This window comes from Gymnoscopelus microlampas, assembly GCF_963454915.1.
Source record: "Gymnoscopelus microlampas genome assembly, chromosome: 18".
NCBI lineage: Eukaryota > Metazoa > Chordata > Actinopteri > Myctophiformes > Myctophidae > Gymnoscopelus > Gymnoscopelus microlampas.
The window spans coordinates 46,441,234-46,465,552 of NC_139955.1; the positions used below are offsets into that span (position 1 = coordinate 46,441,234).

The window sequence follows — 24,319 nt, forward strand, 5'->3', positions numbered from 1 at the left end:
GCTATTTTTTTTTTAAATCGTGAAAATGTGTGCAAATCTTTGAATATAATATATTAGTATTTTTTGGAAAGCGATCATTTTTAACTCCAATCTTTGCTTTTGGTGGGGGGGTCCCTGGAACAAAATATTTCGAGATGGGGTCCGCGGCCGAATACATATCATTCTGGGGGTCCTTGACGTGAAAAGGTTGGAACACCACTGATATAGCTGATATGTTTAGATATGTATTTGGCCGCGGATCCCCATCTCAAAATATTTTGTTCCAGGGACCCCCCCCCAGAAGCAAAGACTTGAGTTACAAATGTTCGCTTAAAAGTATATATTTATTTTCAAGATTTGCAAAAATGTTCACGATTTTTCAAAAATAGCAGATCTACAAGCTCACAGCGTGGCACTCGATGTGCTTCCTGTTGACCCCGTGACCTTCTCTGTGTGCTTCCTGTTGTGTGACCCTGTGTTCTAACTTAACTAACCTCTTGTCCGGCTGTGTTTTGTGTGACAGGACGAGCCCACCACCGGCATGGACCCCAAGGCCCGCCGGGCGCTGTGGAACTGCATCCACAGCGTCATCAAAGAGGGACGCTCCGTGGTGCTCACCTCACACAGGTAAACACTCACCTTCTGCTCACACATCAATCACTTAACCCATTAAGACCTGGAACTGTGTCATTTTTATATTTGATTTCAAAAGCATTATTTTACACTTTGGGCTATTAAAAAATAGCAGATATACAAGCTCATAGCGCGGCACCGAGTGCCGCGCTATGAGCTTGTAGATCTGCTATTTTTGAAAAATCGTGAAAATGGGTGCAAATTTTTGAATATATATATTTAAAGCGAACATTTTTAACTCAAATCTTTGCTTCTGGGGGGTCCCTGGAACAAAATATTTTGATGGGGGTCCGCAGACAAATACATATCATTTTGGGGGGTCCTTGACATGAAAAAGATTGAGCACCACTGATATAGAAACATACGTTTTTCAGGAAACTGTTGAGATTTAGGAGACATGTAGAATCGGCTTCAGGTCTTAATGGGTTAAAGGCCTGTGTACTTGTTTGTACATCAAATAGTGTAAATAGCCGAGCTCACAACGGGTTGCATCCGCGACGCGTTGTGAGCTTGCAACTCTGCTATTTGTGTTTAACGGTGTGTTGTGAGCTTGCAGCTCTGCTATACAGTGTGTCTAACGGTGTGTGTTGTGTGTTTTAGCATGGAGGAGTGTGAGGCGTTGTGTACGCGCATGGCCATCATGGTGAACGGAAGGTTCAGATGTCTGGGAAGTGTTCAACACCTGAAGAACAGGTAACTGTCTTTTTCTCTCATCACCTCCTTCTCCTCTCATCCTCTCCTGTCCTCTCCTCTTCAGCCTTTAACCATATCCCTCTTCCTCCCGGTATATAGGTTTGGTGACGGCTACACCATCATCCTGCGGGTTGCCGGTCCAGATCCAGACCTGGTCCCGGTGATGAAGTTCATCGAGAGCGAGCTCCCGGGCAGCACGCTGAAGGAGAGACACAGGAACATGCTGCAGTACCAGCTGCCCTCCTCCCTCACCTCGCTGGCCCACATCTTCTCCATCCTGGCCCACAACAAAGACCACCTCAGCATAGAGGACTACTCCGTCACCCAGACCACTCTGGACCAGGTAACCTGTGTTCTGCCTCTACCTGCCAGCTTTACCCTGCTACCTGGCTAACGGTAGCTTTACCCTGCTACCTGGCTAACGGTAGCTTTACCCTGCTACCTGGCTAAAGGTAGCTTTACCCAGCTACCTGGCTAACGGTAGCTTTACCCTGCTACCTGGCTAAAGGTAGCTTTACCCGGCTACCTGGCTAAAGGTAGCTTTACCCAGCTACCTGGCTAAAGGTAGCTTTACCCAGCTACCTGGCTAAAGGTAGCTTTACCCAGCTACCTGGCTAAAGGTAGCTTTACCCTGCTACCTGGCTAAAGGTAGCTTTACCCAGCTACCTGGCTAAAGGTAGCTTTACCCTGCTACCTGGCTAAAGGTAGCTTTACCCTGCTACCTGGCTAAAGGTAGCTTTACCCTGCTACCTGGCTAAAGGTAGCTTTACCCTGCTACCTGGCTAAAGGTTGACTAGGGGGGTATGAGTTACGATTCTGTCCCTATCGCAAAAAACGCGGTTGAAACGATGGAGGCGCGCCATCAGACCAATGGTGGAATAAGAAGCGTTACCCCTCTAGCTTCACCTGCTAGCTTTCAGTTGCTGCTGTCACAAAACTGATGTGTTGTTAAGTATATATGTGTATATATAAATATTTGTAATATAAGATTCCACACATAACATTTTGACACCAAATCGTGTGTTTTTCTGTTCTCAGGTGTTTGTCAACTTTGCCAAGGACCAGAGTGACGACTATCACTCTAAAGACTCGGTCAAACGTAGAGAAGGTACCAGAGACGTCCCGCCGCTGACCTCTAACCCCATGACCTCCGTCGCCATGAGCTCCACCCCTCACACCTCCACCTCAGCAGCAGCAGCAGTTCCTCTGGCCTCCACCCCGAAGGCGGCCACCAGCCTGCAAAGCAAACGCACCCTAAACGAGAGCATGGTGTGAACCCCCACATCCAACTACCTAAACTAAACGACAAAAACCTAAACTGGGACTTGAACCTTACAGCCTGGTGGAGTGGAGTGTTCGTTTGTTCGTTCCCTCCATGGTTTGTCTTTCCAGTAGTATTTTTTAATACTTTGTTGTTAATTCTTCCCTTTGTGTCGCTCGGACCCGGGAAGCCGCGATGCCAAGTCAATGCAAACCCATTGTGACTCCAAAGTCCGGAGGGGTGTGTGTGTGTGGTCGCTAGCTAGCTAGCTAGCTCGCTAGCTAAGCCACGAGGCAGAGAGAGAGAGAGAGATAGTTGAACTTGAATAACCGCCGTGATTCTGCTCCAAAGCGCCACCCAGTGGTGGTGGTGGGGCTGTGATGATGTGTCGTATTATGATGATATCAGGGTTTAAACGCCTGTTATTATAGAGTAACCGAAGTCCTGGCGTCACTGCCGCTACCCCTGGGTCACAGAGTAACTTTTTCTATTGGAATTCCCATAGAGAAATCTTAGATCGAGTCATAATAAGAACTGTGTTCCAAAAATAAAACTAATCAGCCCGATGGCGATATGATCTGGTATGTGACTGTGTGTCGTTTATGATATTGAGTTATATTTGATCACGTCTGTGTTTGGAGAGTTTCTTTTTTATCTTCTTACACTTTGGATAAATTAGTACTTTTTCGCCGTCAGTTGATGACGTAAAATCGCCGGGCCGATTTGTTTTATTTTTGGAACACAGTTAAAAAAAAGTGGTACCACAAAAATAGGTGTTACCACAGGACTACCAGGGGGGGTACCACCCCAGGCACTATCAAGGTACCACGACTGTATATGACGGCTCTAAGATTTCCCTATGGTATTTCCAATAGAAGAAATAACTCAGTGATGCAGGAGGGATATAACGGCCTCTAGTGGTGTCAGACTTTAAGTGCTCTATTATTGTTTATTTCGTGTCCAAGACTAGAACTTTATGATGAAGAATCAAAAATCATTTCAAACGGCCAAGGGCTAAACTGCAAAAAAAGAAATCAGATTTTTTTTAAACATTTGATTTTGTTTTTATTGTTGTTTTTATTTATATCTGTAGAAGATATCATGTTTAATTGTGTTTAGTGTCGAGTCCTTTGGAGGGCATTATTATTAACCCCCGCTGGGAAAGGTTTGAATGAATGAAAGGACTCTGTTTAACTTAAAACACTCCAATCAAAGTGTGCTCCAAGTATGCAAAAAGTACTGTAACTGTAACCACACAACAGAGGAAGACATTAATTATTTTATAGCTTTTTATAAGAAAATGCGTAGTGGGGGAAAAAAAAGATTTGTTTGTGAGGTTTTTTTAAAACTTCCCACGTTCATCCATTCTGCCACGAATACCTCAAAGAACCAGGAAACCAGAGGGTCTGTCAGACAGGCCCGTCACACTTCAGTATTGTCATCATCGCCATAAACCACTAGAGAGACCAGACCAGTACAGAGGAGGGATGGGATCATTTTTCGAAATTTCATGTCATGATTATTGTGACCAAAATAATTGCGACGTACGATATTATCGCGATAATCAAAATGTGCTTAAAACTCTTAAAATTACACTTTTGTTAAACCACTTTTGAACCCCAGCATCCATAGTCTTGGGTGGAACATTTGCCAAAAATAGCAGATCTACAAGCTCACAACGCGTTGCGTTGTGAGCTTGCAGATCTGCTATTTTTGGCAAAGAGATTTAGAGAGTGAAAAAAAAGACTGTATCAAGTGCGTTCTTCACACGTGCGTTTTACCAATTCTAGAGGGTTTAAGTGGTACCGGATATGCAGCTCGGGCAAAGGTGAATTGATCCCAGTGTATGATGGAGGACAATTTCACCATAAATTAAAATCCCTGCGATACGATCATTATTGTGAGCGTTTTTTATCACGATAACGACTAACGTCCCATCCCCTACTACAGAGACTCTCACAGAGAGTAGAGACCAGAGAGTGGTCAGAGAGTTGATCAAAATGTTTCCAAAAAAAAAGTCGAATATCACCTGAATGTGAATAAATGCTGTAAATTGGACTCTCTTCTCTTATCTATGCTGATTGTGTTCAAAACATTTCAGTCAGTTGTTGACGTGCCGTTTTCCACAGAGAACCAAAGTGCCATTAAAGAGCTTCATTAAGCTGCTGATGGCCAAAGCTGTCCTGAACATCGAAAAGAAAACAATTATTGTTTGTTCCACATTCCAAGCACTTTATTTTGTGTTTTAATCTGGAATAGTTTTTATTTTGCACTGGAATCTCCAACAGATTGTTTGCGATTGTACCTTTTTCTTTGTCTTTTTCTTTTCTTCCTGATGATCGATCTTAAAAGATAGAAGATATAGTTGTTTTATTTAATAGCCGTTTGACATTGTGATGTCTGGAGGGACTGTTGGGAAAGCTGTTACTGGTCCAGTTCAGCACACAATAAAACTGAACAAATCAAAGAGACGAAAGACTCCTGAGTTTTAATTGTTTGCGTTGCTTATTGTAAATCGCTCTGGATTATCCCATTAAGACCTGGAACGCATCTGTGTCACTTTAGATTTCTTTGGCTATTCAAAAATAGCAGATATACAAGCTCATAGCGCGGCACCGAGTGCCGCGCTATGAGCTTGTAGATCTGCTATTTTTGAAAAATCTTGAACTTTTTTTTTTTTTTCAAAAAACATTTTTAAGAATCGCCTCAGGTCTTAATGGATTAAGAGTGTCTGCTAAAATCCTACGTTGTAACTTGTAATTGTAATCCTCTGTAAAAGCAGACCTGCAGCAGAACTTCAAACCAGCTGCCTGCCACGTCCTTTCAAATGTAACACGATCTTAACTATTAACTGAAGGCACCTCTGTCATTCTGCCTGTCTGATCCGCATGTTTGAATGAATCTTTATTTGTCACTCTCTATTTTCCGATGTTTCTCCTCAGTGGGTTGAACAATTTGATCTGAACCTCCACACGGGCATGGACCATAAGCATATGAAGACAGTGACGTGGCCCTCTTTTCACTTAACGCAAATTTGAGCTGATTATTACCGTCTTTTGTCAACTCTTGTCATATACTAACTATAGCAGCAGCGTTTTGGAGTTCATGCGCACGCTCTTGCTGTAGTTATACGTTCAGTCTGGGCTATAGAATCTGTAACGTGTCGGGGTTACTGCACTGTGTTCACACGTGCAATGTAAACAAACGTAAACATGGACTTCTCGTGGTTGTTGTGTTAATGATTCAACACTGGGGGGGGGGGGCGTAAATGACCGGGGTTGTCACGACACATACACCACACCATGCCAACAGGATGAAATCAGTAGTGCTCCTCTCCAAAAGTTAAACCATGCACACAGAGTGCATATTAATTAACACAAAAGCCTGCACATAGTTCCACGGGCATGGACTAGCTTTTATTATATTTTCCGATCTCACAACACTTGGCGTTGTGACATGTTGTAGATCGATTATTTTCACACAACGAGTATGCATCCTACAATGGGAGTATTAAGTCAGTAAACTACACCAGGGTGCTTCAAAAGGGAGCTCTTTAATGACATTAATCGTTTCAGTTTTTTTTCCTATGGAGAGATCATCATTATTAAAGTGTAAACATTCATGTTGTCATCCTTCACATTGATAGGAATCATTATTTAAGTACAAAATTACATTCAGATTAAAAATACAAAACCGCACAACATAACATTGTCTTCTGTGTGTGTGTGTGTGTGTGTGTGTGTGTGTGTGTGTGTGTGTGTGTGTGTGTGTGCGTGCATAACTTCAGCAGTCACTTCAGATTTCTTTGGCTATGTAAAAATAGCAGAGCTCATAGCACGCCACCGAGTGCTGCGCTATGAGCTTGTAGATCTGCTATTTTTGAAAAATCTTAAGTGTGTGGGTGTGTGTCTGTGTGCATACTAGTCTGCATACGTTTGCTGATTGTAAATTGGATCAGAGTAGCGGTTGTCCAGAACCGATCCACAAATCTCTGTATCTGTATGTCTGTCTGTGTGTGTCCCATTTAATGCCCTTATGTGGAGATGTCTGTCTGTCTGTCTGTCCCTTGTATGCCCATGTATGGAGATCCATGATGTCATCGACATGATGTCACAGACTGGCCTCTAAGTACTCTGACAACGTTTACATCAGGTTCAAAAGTACAACTGGTATTGCATCACCAGAGGGCCATGCGTTCTCAACGGACATCAGCCTATGATACTGTAGGTAATACTGTCATTGATGTTAGAAGTTATTTTAAGACATTGTATGTACTAAAGCTTTACTCATTCATTGGTTCTGTAATTAAGACAGTACGCACATCTTTAATGTGTGTCAATGACCAGTGTTGATGACTGACTGAGAGGACCAGCCTTCCCTCGTACCTCCTCTTACAGAGGAGGTGAAGTTACTTGAGAGGAGAGAACGCACACGGAAACATCAGCTTGTTTCTCTGAGACACCAGGAGGTCTCCACTCTGCTTGACTGGGGGGAGAGAGAGAGAGAGAGAGAGAGAGAGAGAGAGAGAGAGAGAGAGAGAGAGAGAGAGAGAGAGAGAGAGAGAGAGAGAGAGAGAGAGAGAGAGAGAGAGAGAGAGAGAGAGAGAGAGAGAGAGAGAGAGAGAGAGAGAGAGAGAGAGAGAGAGAGTTAAAGGAATAGTTCACCCAAAATAAATCTCTTTTCTATTAATTACACACCACATGAAGCCCTGAATTCATGGAAAATCTTTAGTTTTTGTCGCATTCCGAAGCCAATAATTTGAGTGTCCGGTAGGAGACTCTAAGAGTCTCCTACTGACCGATGACCCGGTCATCAACTTATTGGCTTAGGAACGCGACAAAAACAAGAGTGAGTTGTAGAGTGGATCTTACCGGTCACCAGTCTAGTACAGTATATAACATAATTAGGGTTGTCCGATATTGGCTTTTTTACCGATAACCGATATACCGATTTTTTTTTTTCAAAAACCGATACCGATATTTTCCCGATATCAATTTTTATGCTAATATCGGCCGATAATATCGGGAGGCCGATAATATCGGACATCCCTAAACATAATGATTAGAGTTGTAGATCGTACCAGCGGTCACCAGCCTAGCGTCTCGGTCAGCAGCAGCTCTCTGGTCAGCGCTGTCGTACCACATCAGAGTGTGAACTGATGAGACACAAACATCAGCAATTATTATCTATATATGATCATCTATCTATAGATTCCTCTGTCTGTCTGTCTGTCTGTCTGTCTGTCTGTCTGTCTGTCAGTACTATGTACTACGTCTGTCTGTCTGTCTGTCTGTCTGTCTGTCTGTCAGTACTATGTACTACGTCTGTCTGTCTGTCTGCCTGCCTGTCTGTCTGTCAGTACTATGTACTACGTCTGTCTGTCTGTCAGTACTACTAGGTCTGTCTGTCTGTCTGTCTGTACTATGTACTACGTCTGTCTGTCTGTCTGTCTGTCAGTACTATGTACTACGTCTGTCTGTCTGTCTGTCTGTCAGTACTATGTACTACGTCTGTCTGTCTGTCTGTCTGTCAGTACTATGTACTACGTCTGTCTGTCTGTCTGTCTGTCTGTCAGTACTATGTACTACGTCTGTCTGTCTGTCTGTCTGTCTGTCAGTACTATGTACTAGGTCTGTCTGTCTGTCTGTCAGTACTATGTACTACATCTGTCTGTCTGTCTGTCTGTCTGTCAGTACTATGTACTACATCTGTCTGTCTGTCTGTCTGTCAGTACTATGTACTACATCTGTCTGTCTGTCTGTCTGTCAGTACTATGTACTACATCTGTCTGTCTGTCTGTCTGTCTGTACTATGTACTACATCTGTCTGTCTGTCTGTCTGTCAGTACTATGTACTAGGTCTGTCTGTCTGTCTGTCTGTCAGTACTATGTACTACGTCTGTCTGTCTGTCTGTCTGTCAGTACTATGTACTAGGTCTGTCTGTCTGTCTGTCTGTCAGTACTATGTACTACATCTGTCTGTCTGTCTGTCTGTCAGTACTATGTACTAGGTCTGTCTGTCTGTCTGTCTGTCAGTACTATGTACTACGTCTGTCTGTCTGTCTGTCTGTCAGTACTATGTACTACATCTGTCTGTCTACAAGCTCACAACGCGTCGCTCGCGATGCGACACGTTGTGAGCTTGTAGATCTGCTATTTTCAAATAGCCGATGTATACAGTAGGTTTAAGTACTAAGTAGTAAGAGCTATTGTGGCCCATAATCACTTATTTTGGGCTTGTTTTCCTAGACCTGGTTGCTTGTTTCTCTCACAGAATCTGGCAACGCTGGAGGTACCTGTGTTGAGGAGGCCGGCCTCGGTGTGGAACACCCCCACCAGGTGAGCACTTCCTGGGCCGGCTGACCGGAACGCCTCCTCCCAAACCCCCGGACCCCCAGGACGCATGTGGAAGGAACACAACTCATACACACCTAACACACACACACACACACACACACACACACACTCACACACACACACACACACACACACACACACACACACACACAGGTTTTGACGCTGAACCACACTGAAATTCTGCTGATTTGACCTTTGACCTTGGAATTGTGGTTTAGTTTTACAAGCTAAACCATTGGATACCTGTGTGTGTGTGTGTGTGTGTGTGTGTGTGTGTGTGTGTGTGTGTGTGTGTGTGTGTGTGTGTGTGTGTGTGTGTGTTGACTAATGTAGATCACTGACTCAGACAGGCATATTATTATTACGTTTACAGTAAGAAGTAGCGATACAAAATATAAGCTATATGTATTTTATATTGTTAGCGTATTTCAGCAATGCATATTTTTGCAATTTATTAAAATATATTTTTGGGTAATGTGTAATAATAATAATATGTTTTTAAACATTTCATTTCAACAGGTCTTAACTCATTCACTGCCAGAATTATTTCTGGCCGCGTTTGAACACTGCCATATTTTTCATTGAAAAAAAAAAGTACTCAGGAGCCGAGATACAGAATTTTTAAGTTTTAAGTTAACAAGGAAGTGGATGGGAGTCTATATCTTCAAAAAATCATATCTCCTTGGTCTTTGAGTCAAAAAAAAAAAAAAAAATCTAAAAAAAAAATAAAAAAAAAAAAATATATTTTTAATTTTTTAAATTTTTTAAAAAGTCGTTTTAGTCGTTCTTGGCAGGCATGGCTTATGGACAAAAGTCGTTTTAGTCGTTCTAGGCAGTATATGAGTTAATGGAACGAGGCATTACCTCCCTGCTTGGGTGGGCTGTGGATGGGGGTCCAGGGGGCCAGAGAGGTCACCTCGTTGTCCTGTAAGGTCAGCATGGGCATCGCCACGGAGATGTAGTCCTCTAGCCACTTAGGGTCCTGAGCCAGGGCTGCCCGAACGCCCGCCCGCATGGAATAACCGTCTGAGAGGCAGAGGAACCATGACAGACACATTAAGACTTGTTCTGCATAATACTACAATGTAGAAATACTCTATTACACTCAGTAAACGTCCGGAATTAAAAAAATACGTGGGTAAAAGTACAAAAGTATTGGTATCAAAATGTACTTAAAGTACCAAAAATAGAAAGTAGTCATTGTACAGAATGTCATATTTCACAGGTTTCAAATGTATAAACATCTTTTGAAAATAGCAGATCTACAAGCTCAAAACGTGTCGCGATGTGACGCATTGTGAGCTTGAAGATCTGCTACTTTCAAATGGCCGAAATGTATATAGGGCTGAAGTGGTTAATGTATGTTTTGTAATAATAATCAAAATCTACAAAGTAACTTGTAACTAAAGTTTTCAAATAATTGTAGTGGAGTAAAAGTACAATATTTGCCTCTGAGATGTAGTGGAGTAGTAGTGAAAGTACTGAAAATTGGAAATTAGTAAGTAAAAATACCTCAAAATTGTACTTAAGTACAGTACATGTACTTAGTTACTTTACGCCACTGATTATACAGAGCAGCACCCTCACAGATAGTATGTCTGTTGCCATGTCTTTTTTAGGTCTATATGGCACTACTTTATGTTTGTTTTAATGTTATCCTTAAAGCTCTTCTTTTGGTCTGCAGGGGCCCGTTTCCCTTCAGCTATAAGGTGGGAATAAAGGACTTGTTTTGGGAGGCGAGAGTCAGGCATGCGGATAACACACACACACACACACACACACACACACACACACACACACACACACACACACACACACACACACACACACACACACACACACACACACACACACAGTCTCTCACCATACTTCCATATATGGACCACTTGGTTCAGCGCTCCGTACTCCACGCTCCAGTAGCCAACCAGCTCTGAGTGGGCGGTTCTGAGATGAATCTTCTCATTGGTCAGCTTGATGAAGGAGGCGTTCTTCTCTGGTCGGATGCAGTAGGTGCGGAACTCATAAAAGGTTCCTTGTTGCAGCTGGGACCCGGTTGAGAAGCACACCCGAGACTGTTGCTATGGAAACAAAGCACAGAATACTTTAAAAAAACATTTTGCCTTTATTGATGGCATGTGTATTTTGTTATTCTCACCCTGAATAAGTTGAACATCTATTTCGGAAATTACATTATGTCAAATAACTTCGGAGTGGGTTACAGGATCTCTTTTATAATTTAATTAGGAACAGTATGCTTCATTATTAAAGTCAAATGGACAGCAAGCAAACCATCATTTGATTTATTAAAATATTAAATACTAGTTTTATTTCTATGGTGGTCAAAGTCGAACACTAAAGCTGATTGTTGTTATATAGCCATTTGATTTATGGACTGAATAAAAACATAAAATATATCAAAGTAAAGTGAAGACCTAACAGAATAAATCCCTTGAATTAAAGCCTGATTTAATAAAATGATACCAATTGTAGGCCTACAAGCGTGTTTTAATCAATATAGACCTACCTGATTAATAATTAAAACAGTTATTAATTTAAAGGCTAATTGCATCACTGCAGGGATTTTAAACGTGTCACCTGACTTCCGCATTGCAAAACAAATCATTCTACAACAGTGGCGTGCACAGACATTTTGAGGGGCAGGTGCTCAAGTAAATTATACTTTTTTTTGTTGACTTGGTCTGCTCTTTTTTCCCTCTACACATATACCTCTTTGCCAAAAATAGCCGATCTACAAGCCCACAACGCCTCGCAGCGCGAGGCGTTGTGGGCTTGTAGATCGGCTATTTTTGGCTAAAGTTCTCCTCAGAAAAGGGATGCTAGGTTTCGAGTGGTTATGGTAAAAAGAAAAATCATATGACATAAAGAATCGGCGGACCCCCTGTAGTAACTCTGAGGACCCCCTAGGGGTCCCGGACCCCCTGTTGAAGACCCCTGCTGTAAACTGAAAAAGAAAAAAACTTTTTTTTTCTTTTTTTCAAAAGGCCACTTCTGGTCAAGAGGGCAAAGGGCAGGTGCTCTAGCGCCACCTAGAGTCTATCTGTGCACGTCCCTGTTCTACAACATACTGCAGCAAAGAGAAAAATATAACAGTTTGTATGTTCACATGATGAAGAATTATTCTGCTATATACTCGGGTCTCCAGCAGCCTAAAACAGTTGTAGAGAGATCTTCCAGGTAACTGATTAATACCATGTTTCCCATATTGACTGGACTCTGTTAATTTTAAACTAATATTCTTCCTATGTGCTGCTGTATCACTGCACCATGTGAACTCTGCATGTCCTCCATGTCCAAAGGTCTGTGTTCACACTATCTGACACAGACACACACAGATAGTCTAACACAATTATCTTTTATATGTATGTGCTGTAATGGTTCATTATAAGCTACTATAATGCACAAACAACCAAGCCATGTCATTGTCACCCAGTGGTGTAAAGTAACTAATTACATTTACTTAAGTACTGTACGTGAGTACAATTTTCAGGTATTTGTACTTTACTTGTATTTCCAATTTCCAATACTTTAACTTCTACTCCACTACATCTCGGATCCAAATATTGTACTTTTCCACCACTGCAACCAACCAAGTCATGTCATTGTCACCTTTACAATAACATTGTTATTTGAACATATTATAATATGACATATTACAGTGGTTCTCAAACTTTTTCATGTGAAGGACCCCCGAATTGACACTTATTAGGCCGTGGACCCCCATTTGAAAAGATATGCCGTAGGGACCCCCATAAGAGAAGATTTTTTTACGGCTCTAGCAGTGATTCTCAACCATTTTAATTTCAAGGACCCCCAGTTTGACATGCATCAGGGCTACGGACCCCCATCTAATGGCATTTCTATTTCTGGGACCCCTATTGCAAAATCAATGTTAATTTAACTCTGAGAGTGTACAAATGGAACCAAATGGACCCGTTAGGGTCCATTTGGTTCCATTTGTACACTCTCAGAGTTACAGACCCATTGGGTCCATTTGGTTCCTATCCATCATTTAGCTGGGGACCCCCTGGAACCCCCTCAAGTACCCCTGGGGGTCCCAGGACCCCACTTTGAGAACCAACGACATATAACATATATGTTCAACTAATAGTTGATTGACCTGTTGTATGCAGAGCTCCAGCAAGTTATAGAATAGAATACAGCATGAAACAGTAGAAGTTATGGTGGAGTTTAAAACACATTTATCAGTTATAGTCGTGCACATATTTCAGCTACTGTAGCCTAATGCCATCTCAAAAGATTACTTTTATAATAATAATATACATTTTTGTAAAACTCACCAGTGGGTTGCCTGTTGTTTTTGCACAAAAACTCTCCACTATCCTGGCTGTTCGAACACACGTGTTTCTTAGTGAGAACATTGTGGTCAAATAATAATAATAATAACAATACAATAAAATAAAAATAAACTGAGAAACAGCGTCTGTCTGTCTGTCTGTCTGTCTGTCTGTCTGTCTGTATTGTCTGTCTGTCTGTCTGTCTGTCTGTCTGACAAGCAGTTCAAATGAACTTGGGGAAGAAAATAAATATTAATCCAAACCGTGACGTCAGTCAACATAACGGTAACGCTACAGATTGGAAGGTTTTACAGTTTATGAAAACATGTATTTAATTTAATTTAACATTTCATTATTGTTACCTTAACGACGGAAATAATTCCTGATTTTATAAATAGGAATTCATAATAATAATACAATAAAATAAAAACTTTCCTGCTTGAGAAACGTAAGAGGGGAGAAATGGAAAACAAAACCCACCACGTTAGCCTTGCGTCATTACGTCATATCCGACCAGGAACCAAGATGGCGGCGCCCGGCAGCGCGTGTGTTGTTTGTTGTCATTCTCAATGTTAACCTACAGTCTCTGACTCTGACTGACTGAGTGGTTCTCAGTGTGATAATTAACATGTTCTCTTTATTATAAACATTATGTTCACTTTAATACGAGCTCCGCTTGTGGAGCAGCTCTCCTCACTGAGACGCTGTTCTTCCAGACATGTGTGTTGTTGTGTGTCTGCCTGGTGGTCCGTGCTGCTGACCCACACACACAGCACACAGCCTCCCCGGCCTCCTGCCTCTGTCCCCGGGCACACTGTCCTCCATCAGGCCGCTCTGGGAGGCTGGAGGACCGGGGGCTCCAGGAGGTGCTACACCACCGTCCGCAGAGCTGTGGGCAAGAACAGGAGGTACTGTGTGGGCATTAACCCTGCCTAAGAACAAGATTTTGACTTTAAAAAATATATATATATCTACGAGAGTCTTAATGTGTGAAACCCTACAGAAATACTGCATAGGCTCTCTGGGGTGCCTGTCAAGCTAGCTGTAGAATACAACTCTCGTAGACGTATTTATGATTCTACGAGAGTTGTAGGGTTCACCCCCCCATGGACACAGGGACTTTATGCACTATGCCCCGTAGACACTCCAAACATGTACACATTAAAAATAAAGGTGCTTACCCCCACGCCCCAAATGTTAACTCTCGCTACGGTGTAGTAGTTTAATGTGATAATTCATATATTTCAATAAAGAAGTGTTTTAATGCCGTCTGTGGCTGATTCTGTCCGAAGTTCCAAATGGGCGGTAGTGACGCGCCACATCTGGTGAAACCCGGAATTACACTCAATATAAACAGGAAGTAAACGAGGGTGAAAAAATGGCGTTCGGCCACAGACGGCATTAAAACACTTCTTTATTGAAAGATATGCATTATTACATTAAACTACTACACCGTAGCGAGAGTTAACATTTGAGGCGTGCGGGTAAGCACCTTTATTTTCAAATTGTACATGTTTGGAGTAGCAGCAAAGCCTCCCTCCATGTCACATTGAGACGCATTCATCGTAATGGAGACACAAGTTTGAAATAATAGTGATGCTGATTTGAAGTCATGTCTTGCAGCCCTAACACCTACACCTCCATGGTGGACCCACAGAGAGAGGAGCAGTTTGTGTTCCTGGACTATGTGGTGGAGGAGGAGGAACATCTGCCTCGACCCAACCCCATCCCCCCCATGGCCCCTCAACCAGGACAGGTGGGAAAGTGTGTTTATCTGAGAAGTCAAGTCATCTTTTATTCATATTTAACCCATTGAGACCTGAAGCCGATTCTACATGTCTCCTAAATCTCAACAGTTTTCTGAAAAACGTATGTTTCTATATGTCAGTGGTGCTCAATCTTTTTCATGTCAAGGACCACCCAAAATTATATATATATTTGGCCACGGACCCCCATCAAAATATTTTGTTCCAGGGACCCCCCCAGAAGCAAAGATTTGAGTTAAAAATGTTCGCTTTAAAAATATATATATATTCAAAGATTTGCACACATTTTCACGATTTTTCAAAAATAGCAGATCTACAAGCTCGTAGCGTGGCACTCGGTGCCGCGCTATGAGCTTGTAGATCTGCTATTTTTGAATAGCCCAAAGTGTAAAATAATGCTTTTTAGCTCAAATCTAAAAATGACACAGATCCAGGTCTTAATGGGTTAAAAACAACAGCCGTTAACCTAAAGTGCTGTCCAATCAAGGATGACCAGCAGCAACATGACAGCCATATAAAAGCAACATTAGAAACAAGTAACTCACAGTCAAGTAGATACAACCAAAAACAAAAAAAGAGTTAAAAACACATTAAACTTCATGTAGTGGAAGGACAGAGTGGACACAAGCCATGGAGCATCCTCACACAGAACTAAAAGCGAGGGAGACGAGGTGGGTCCATAGACTTGATTTAATAACGTCTATAATAGTGGGTCATGACTTAATGTGGGACGGGAGACTATTCCAGACAGAGTTTTGGGGGCAGCTACAGAGGAAGCCCAGCGGTCACCTCTTGTTTAAGCGACTGAGAGGAGCTGTTGAGATGATTACTATTTACAATGACAATGTAGGCATTTAGTAAACGCTCTTAATCCAGAGCGATTTACAGTAAACACATACATCAAATGCAGAGAGACAGTGTTGTGCCACAGTAATCTAGGATCATAGGTAAACCAAGAACCTAGCATCTGTCTAAACATTATAATATAAAATATATATATATATATATAATATATATGGTATGTACATTGAAACTATACAAACTATAGGATGCCAGGTCAACAAATTAACCTAGAATCTGTCTAAATAACATGCTATAAAAATGACATTTTAACCTTCGCAAGGACATCAAGGCTAGGGCTACGGTCTACGGTGAAGTCTGAACTCTGAAGAGGTGAGTCTTCAGACGGCGATGATCAGTTCAGTTCAGTTTCAGTTTATTTCCAGCTTTTTGGACAATACATAAGGAACTGCTTTAGTGCAGTAAAACACAGTACAGGCAGTTTACAAGTGTCCTTGATGCTGGAAAAGGGGAAGGGAGAAGCATAGTGCTTATCGAGCCCTACCCCTGGCTCAGTTTACATATAGAAAATTAGACAATCATAGTGATGATAGTAGTAGATAATATAATAGATAACATAATAAAAAAGAAAAAGAGTCAATGTTTTGACACTCCTAGATAGGAAATGTAAACATTTCAGTGTTTAACACTCATCAGAATCATCATCAATAGAAAATCACGAATAATGATGATGATGACCTGAGTGCCCCCTGGGGGCAGAATATGGAGTTAGCAGAGCAGCGACGTACTGAGGAGCTAATCCATTTAGGGCTTTAAAAAACTAAAAGTAGAATTTTTAAATTTCTATATTTCAGTAGTAGCCAGCTCAGATTGACTAGAACAAGGAGTTAATGTGTTGACTTTTCTTTGTCCCAGGTAACGTTAGCAGAGAAGCATCGCAGGACTCTGCAGCAGCAGCTCAAGTCTCTCAGATCAGAGACGGAGGAGCAGGTGAAACCCGACCCGTCAGCCATCGAGTTCGCCGACACCGACTTCCCTCTGGACGAAGACCTGGTGAAGACCGCCAAGAAGAGGTACGCACTAGAACTGCAGACTCACTCCCAATCTTCTGCCGTAATCTGAAGACTCACCTCTTCAGACTCCACCACCTCAGCCCCGTAGCACTTGTCCTAGCCTTGACGACCATGCAGGATTATGCAAAGGCTAAAATGTTACTTAGATAGCATGTTATGTAGACCACTGGTTCTCAAAGTGGGGTCCGGGGACCCCCAGGGGTACTTGAGGGGGTTCCAGGGGGTCCCCAGCTAAATGATGGACAGGAACCAAATGGACCCTTATGGGTCTGTAGCTCTGAGAGTGTACAAATGGAACCAAATGGACCCTAACGGGTCCATTTGGTTCCATTTGTACACTCTCAGAGTTAAATTAACATTGATTATACAATATCAATTGGGGTCCCAGAGGTATAAATGCCATTAAATGGGGGTCTGTAGCCCTAATGCATGTTAAACTGGGAGTCCTTGAAATTAAAATGGTTGAGAATCACTGCTAGAGAACCTAAAAACCTTCTCTTATTGGGGTCCCTGGCATATCTTTTCAAATGGGGGTCCGTGGGGTAATAAGCGTCAATTTGGGGGTCCTTGACATGAAAAAGTTTGAGAACCACTGATGTAGACAGGTGGTCATTGTTGACCTGGCATCATATAGTGTGTATAGTTTCAATGTAAAGGCTGATGATAGGTTCTTGGTTTACGTATTGTGGGGAACTGATCAAAGCCAAACACAAAATGCAGGGTACAAGCCCACTTAAGGGTATTTATTTGACACCTTTTCAGATATATGACCCGCAGGCCCTTGGTATTACTTTTCATGTAACTTCAAATAATAAAGTCCAACTCAAAATTCACCCCGCGTCGGGGTATTTTCATGCATCACAATGTCTCTTTGTTTGGATCCGTGCGCCACAGCGTCATCGCTCAGTATCCATGCATTGTGCTCAGGTATGTGTGATTAACTCCCACAGGTTGCCTAGGAGTAAACAGAGAGCGTCCTTTAACACTACAATTCATAAACATTCAGTAATGTGCAGGAATAGTGGAGAATTGCCTTACCGCCTGTAGCACCCGTCCATTCACCAGGAGAGCCAATGCCAGACTGAGACAGAGTAGCCACTTTTGTAGATTGGTGCCACACCTAACCTGTCGTCGCAGCTGCGCTCAGTTGGGGCTGATTCATGATGGTGAGTGGCAGGTAACGCCCTTCTATGACGCTGCCCAGGCTGGTGCGCTCCCTGCGAGGTCTCCCTCTGTCTCTGTCCCATGGCCTCTCCCTGGTGTGGTGCTTACCTGACAGGCGGCATTGTGGCGATACTCCACATATCCCCCCCCTAAGCCCGCCGCTTGGTCCGGGGGCTTCCAGCTCCTCTACTTCATACATGCGGGACAGGGCGTCTGCGTGTGGAATGTCCTTCCCGGGCCGGTGCTCCACCTTGAAACAATAGTCTTGTAGCTCCAGGAACCACCGCGTCACTCTGGCGTTCCGGTCCTTGTTGGTGGCCATCCATTTTAGGGGTGCATGATCTGTAATGAGGGTAAAGGTACGGCCCCACAGGTAATAACGTAGGTGGTGAATAGCCCATTTCACCGCTAAACACTCTTTTTCTACTGTTGCATAATTTTTCTCATGGTCTAGTAACTTTCTGCTCACGTAGGTAATTGGATGCTCCTCGCCATCAAATACCTGTGCGAGGACCGCCCCCAACCCGGTGCCCGACGCGTCTGTGTGGAGGACGAAGGGCCGGCTGAAGTCGGGGGCTTTTAACACTGGCTCCTCACAGAGCGCGCTCTTCAAGGTCTGGAACGCGGCCTCCGTCTCGGCCGTCCAGACAATGTGGTTGGGGCGCTTTTGACATGTCAGATCATACAGTGGGGCTGCAATAGTAGAGTAGTTTTTTACAAATTTTTGATAATAAGCCATGAGGCCAAGGAATGATTTTACTTGCTTTTTTGTCCTGGGCTGGGGCCATTCCCGAATCCGCTCCACTTTACGCGTCTGGGGCCGCACACACCCTCGTCCGATCGTGAAACCCAAGTAGTCGGTCTCCGTCAGGCCGATGCGGCACTTTTTGGCGTTGGCCGTCAGCCCGGCTCGTCTGAGCGCCCCGAGGATGGCGTGGAGGTGCTGCAGATGGAGGCTCCAGCTCGGGCTGTGGATCACGATGTCGTCCAGGTAAGCGGCAGCGTAGTCTCGGTGGGGGCGGAGTACACGGTCCATCAGCCGTTGGAAAGTGGCGGGCGCGCCATGGACTCCGAACGGCAGCACCGTGTATTGGAACAGCCCGTCGGGCGTGGAGAACGCTGTCTTCGCCTTGGCCCGGTCCGTCAGCGGCACCTGCCAGTAGCCCTTGGTCAGGTCCAGCGTGCTGACGAACCGGGCCGGGCCCAGGCGCTCGATCAGTTCATCCACTCGGGGCATCGGGTATGCGTCAAAGGCGGAGACGTCATTCAATTTTCGAAAGTCATTACAGAAGCGCAGCGTCCCGTCTGGCTTCGGCACTATCACGATCAGGCTGGACCATGGACTGTAGGACTCCTCGATAACTCCCAACTCTAGCATCTTGGCCACCTCTTCTTTAATGGCAATTCGTCTGGCTTCAGGGATTCGATACGGCCGCTGGCGCACTATTTTCCCAGGGTCCGTGCGTATATCGTGCCTGATGAGCGTGGTTCGGCCGGGGAGTTCGGAGAAGATGTCCCGGTTCCGCCCCAGCAGGTCCTTGATGTCCTGTGTCTGGGCTGGGACGAGGTCTTCTCCTATGGGCACCGGGGGCAACGTCTGCGCGGGCACGGTGGTCATCAGCGCGGGCAGCGGTAGTCGGGGGGCTGAGATCCACTTCTTCAAGATGTTGACATGGTAGATTTGGTAGCCTTTTCGTCTGCCGGGCTGGCTCACCCCCTCACATTTCTTTCCGTCGATGGCGGCCACGTTCCGGCGCGCCATGTCCAGATTCGGGTCGGTCCACTGCGCCGTGGCGAACCCCCCAGCCCGGGGTGGTTCGAGAGCTTCGACGCCGGGGAATTCGGCGAAGGGGTCCGCAACATCAGCGGGGCCCGCGGCCCCCTGGCTTGACGTGGCCTGTGTGCCCTCCACCTCCCGTCTCTGGTCTTTTCCTCTCCTCTCATCTCTCTCGTCTCTCTCGTCTCTCTCGTCTCTCTCATCTCTCGCGTCTCTCTCGTCTCCCCCATCCCCTGCCGGGGAGCTGTCACTCAGGCCGGCCGGCGTGGCGGCGCGGAACGCGGGGCAGGCGTGGAGCGCGCCTGGAGGCGCCGGGCGCGGGGCGCGTCGGCGACGGTGGCGGGCTGTGCCGCGTAGTAGGCCGGGGTCCCAGTACCGGGCGAAGAGGACGCAGTCGGCGCCGATCAGCAGTGGCACGGGCAGGTTGGGCACGACCCCGGCTGGCACCACTGCGTCCCCCCGGGGCGTCTGGACGCGGAGCTGTGTCACCGGATAGTGACGCACATCGCCATGGACACAGGTTACTGGAACGGTGGTGGAGCTGAGCTTTCCGGCCAGGTCTGCTCGTACGAGAGTCACCGCGCTGCCGGAATCGAGCAGGGCGTGCGTGTCGGTTCGGCCTATCTTCACGGGCAGGCGCGTCTGGCGGTGAGGGCTGGTACCGGTGTGCAGACAGGGCCGCGCGCTGTCGGAGCTGGCTGCTGTCCCCATGGAAACGTCGCGCTCTCTCTCGGGACACGACCAGGATATGTGGTCCGCCTGTCCACATACATAGCAGCGGCGTTGATGTGGGCCTCGGGTGGGCCCTTCGGCCACCGCGGCCTCGGTCCGGGCGGCAGGTGGGTTCGGTGGCGTCGATCTTCGACGGTCGCGGCCGGGCTTCTCCTCTCCAGGGCCCTTGGCGGCTTCGGTGCGCGTGGTCCTCATCATGTCCACGCTCACTTGGTGGTTCTCCAAGAGGGCCACGAGTGCCTCCAGTGAACTCGGACTCACTTGGGAGGCGTATCTGCGGGCGTCAGGCGGCAACGAACGTATGCATCGGTCGATCACTAAGCGGTCGATGATAGGTGGATCTCCCCCGGTGGTAAGCCAGCTATGGGCGCTGCGCAGTAGAGCCGCCACCTGCGGTCGGGGTGGAAAGGCCGAGTTGTAGGCCCAGCTGTGGTAGCGCTGCGCTCGAGCTGGGAGGCTGTAGCCCTGGGTGGCGAGGATGGCGTCCTTCAGTTTCCTGTAATCTCTGGCATCGGCGAGGGTTAAGTCCCGGCACACACGCTGGGCCTCGCCGGTGAGGAATGGGGCCAAGAGTGAGGCCCAGTCTCCGACTGGCCACCTCTCTCGGGCTGCGGTGCGCTCAAACACCTCCAGGTACGCTTCAATATCATCTTCTGGTGTCAATTTAGTGAGTACTTCTCTAGGGGCGCGTGTGCTAGCCACATCACGGCTAATTCTGTCAATTAATTTTTGTACCGCTGTCTGCAAATCTGTTTGGCTCCTCAACAGGGCCGTAAGTGCGTTGGCCTGCTCCATGTTTTTTTTTTTTTTTTTTTGGGTTTGGCGTGGATCAGAATACCCGTATTCTCCACCAAATGTGGGGAACTGATCAAAGCCAAACACAAAATGCAGGGTACAAGCCCACTTAAGGGTATTTATTTGACACCTTTTCAGATATATGACCTGCAGGCCCTTGGTATTACTTTTCATGTAACTTCAAATAATAAAGTCCAACTCAAAATTCACCCCGCGTCGGGGTATTTTCATGCATCACAATGTCTCTTTGTTTGGATCCGTGCGCCACAGCGTCATCGCTCAGTATCCATGCATTGTGCTCAGGTATGTGTGATTAACTCCCACAGGTTGCCTAGGAGTAAACAGAGAGCGTCCTTTAACACTACAATTCATAAACATTCAGTAATGTGCAGGAATAGTGGAGAATTGCCTTACCGCCTGTAGCACCCGTCCATTCACCAGGAGAGCCAATGCCAGACTGAGACAGAGTAGCCACTTTTGTAGATTGGTGCCACACCTAACCTGTCGTCGCAGCTGCGCTCAGTTGGGGCTGATTCATGATGGTGAGTGGCAGGTAACGCCCTTCTATGACGCTGCCCAGGCTGGTGCGCTCCCTGCGAGGTCTCCCTCTGTCTCTGTCCCATGGCCTCTCCCTGGTGTGGTGCTTACCTGACAGGCGGCATTGTGGCGATACTCCACAGTATGTATTAGTTATTATTAGATTATTGGTTTACTTATGTGTTACTTTATTATTAGATTACTATTACTGTAAACTGTACAGCGAGGATGCTAGGACGCTATCATGGACAACCACTGAAAATCCCCTTCACTTGGAGATTGTGGGAAGGTTTTAGCAGCAGGGTTAATGATAGATTCATCTTCAACCTATCCACACGTTTCCTAGGGCGTTGTGGGCGTCACTTCCTGTCGATTTGATCAGGTATCTAGGGATTAAAGCGAAAACAAGCACTTCCAAACTCTGACCCCTAAAAATAATCACCTGCACGGAATGTATTGACAGAAAGCAGCTCATAATAATGTTTACGGTGGATTTTTATGAAACAAAAACGTTGCAGATAGAAAGAGGATAATTCAAGCTTTCCGTACAGCTGCTATGTTGGTGAGTTTAACGTTGTTTAATACAATCAGAAAGGACTTTTCTGTTTGGATGTATGGGCCGTCAAGGCCAGAAAGTATTTTTTTTTACCACTCAGTAGGCGTTCCAAAACTTGATTGTTGACCACAAAGCAACACATAGGCCCATACACAGTTTTTCCTGTACCCAGTTCTTTGTGATGGCTCTTTTTACTTGCTGCCAATCTTATCTTCTCTTAACCCATTTAGACCGGGAAAGAATCTGTGTCATTTTTAGATTTCTTTGGCTATTCAAAAATAACAGATATACAAGCTGTTATGCTATTTTGTTCTGCTATTTTTTTTAAATCATGAAAATGTGTGCAAATCTTTGAATATATATATTTTTAAAGCAAACATTTGTAACTCAAATCTTTGCTTCTGGGAAATTTTACATATGTCTTCTAAATCCTAACAGTTTTCTGAAAAACGTATGTTTCTATATCAGTGGTTCTCAAACTCCTCCAGGTCATGGACCACCCAAAATGATATGTATTTGGGCACGGACCCCCATCTCAAAATATGTTGTTCCAGGGACCCCCACCAAGGCACAGATCGGGAGTTAAAAATGTTCGTCTTAAAACGCATATTCAAAGTTTTGCACAAAGTTTCCACGATAAAAAAAGAAAATAGCAGATCTACAAGCTCATAGCGTGGCACTTGGTGCCGCACTACGAGCTTGTAGATCTGCTATTTTTGAATAGCCAAAGAAATAAAAAAAAATGACACAGATCCTTCTTAACACTTGGGGTGCCAGAGTTATATTAAAAAAGTGTACGTTGAGTGCCTGGAGTGCACGGTGATTCCCTCATTACACACATAGTAATCTGAGTTCCCAGAAGTTTTCGCCAGCTCTGGCGAGGAACTTCTGGGCCACAGCCCTGGTATTTGTGGGCGGGATGTACGTCACGCTCTGAATCTGAGCGGACACGCCTCTTACCGGTCTGAGAGCTGTGCAACTCGTCTAAAAAGTCCGACGAGAGGCAAACAGCAGTACACAACAATGGCGGCCGAAATTTCTCAAGGGGAAATTGCTTCCCGTCGATCCTATTTAGATGCATCACCCACTGCATGTGGATCCCGCCCCCTTTTCTTCATTGGCTGTTGATTTGAATCACAACGCAGTGGCCGCGCCCCTGCTGTCCAAGCTCCGACGCTAACCCTCCCAGACTACACACATAGAGGTCTCGTACAATCGGGGGAAAAAAATTAAAAACATTCGGTAATCCGTTCCATAGTTGCAGCCAGTTGAAAATAGTCAAAAATACATTGTAAAAAAAAAAAGTACACAGGAGCCGAGATACAGGCTTTTGAAGTCATAAGTTAACCAGGAAGTGGATTAAAGTCTAAATCTTCGAAGAATCATATCTCCTGGTGCTGTGAAGAAAAAAAAAACATTTTTGTTTCAAAAAACGTATATAAACGGTTTTGGCACTCGACATCAGTTTTTCAAAAGAAGTATATATCCGGTTTTGGCACCCAATGTGTTAAATGTTAAAATGACAGAGATGTGTTCTGGGTCTTAATGGGTTATAATAAGGAGGAAGAACGTGAAGGCCAGAGGAGAGCAGAAGGTGTTCGGCACGCCGGACCTGGACGAGCCGGCCAGCTCTACGTGCTGCTCGGGCTGCGGCGCCGTGCTCCACTGCAGTGACCAGCACACGGCCGGGTACATGCCCTCAGAGAAGTTCAAGCCCCTGGCCCAGGAGGAGGAGGGCGGCGGCCTGAGGAACGCCGTGTGCCAACGCTGCTACCTCCTCACCCACCACAAGAAGGCGCTGGAGGTCAAGATGTCTAAAGAGGACTACAGGTTAGAGTTGTTTTTGTGGTGTAAAGTAACAAAGTACATTTACTTCTGTA

At 45.1% G+C, this 24,319-nt stretch overlaps 3 protein-coding genes across 3 annotated transcripts in view; 2 read left to right on the forward strand and 1 right to left on the reverse strand.

Moving 5' to 3' along the window:
* The window catches only part of LOC311065283 (phospholipid-transporting ATPase ABCA1-like), a 75,552-nt gene extending 70,516 nt beyond the window's left edge, over positions 1-5,036 (forward strand). The window contains exons 42-45 of the mRNA XM_084085537.1: positions 503-606; positions 1,213-1,305; positions 1,405-1,648; positions 2,344-5,036. Of these exons, the coding sequence (XP_083941663.1) occupies positions 503-606; positions 1,213-1,305; positions 1,405-1,648; positions 2,344-2,580 (678 nt within the window). The 3' untranslated portion in view covers positions 2,581-5,036. The remainder of the gene's footprint in view (positions 1-502; positions 607-1,212; positions 1,306-1,404; positions 1,649-2,343) is intronic.
* Positions 5,037-6,957: 1,921 nt separating this feature from the next.
* nipsnap3a (nipsnap homolog 3A (C. elegans)) lies at positions 6,958-13,346 on the reverse strand (the record flags this gene model as incomplete). The annotated part of the gene is made up of 6 exons (XM_084041852.1): positions 13,242-13,346; positions 10,787-11,000; positions 9,787-9,948; positions 8,862-8,996; positions 7,647-7,721; positions 6,958-6,977 (listed from the first exon to the last, which is right to left on the reverse strand). The coding sequence occupies exons 1-6, from the start codon at positions 13,320-13,322 to the stop codon at positions 6,958-6,960; spliced, it is 687 nt and encodes a 228-aa protein (XP_083897978.1). The 5' UTR covers positions 13,323-13,346.
* Positions 13,347-13,764: 418 nt separating this feature from the next.
* LOC311065365 (nitric oxide-associated protein 1-like) overlaps positions 13,765-24,319 on the forward strand; it is a 30,318-nt gene continuing 19,763 nt past the window's right edge. Inside the window, exons 1-4 of the mRNA XM_084085679.1 lie at positions 13,765-14,146; positions 14,862-14,994; positions 16,721-16,878; positions 24,000-24,269. Of these exons, the coding sequence (XP_083941805.1) occupies positions 13,890-14,146; positions 14,862-14,994; positions 16,721-16,878; positions 24,000-24,269 (818 nt within the window). The 5' untranslated portion in view covers positions 13,765-13,889. The remainder of the gene's footprint in view (positions 14,147-14,861; positions 14,995-16,720; positions 16,879-23,999; positions 24,270-24,319) is intronic.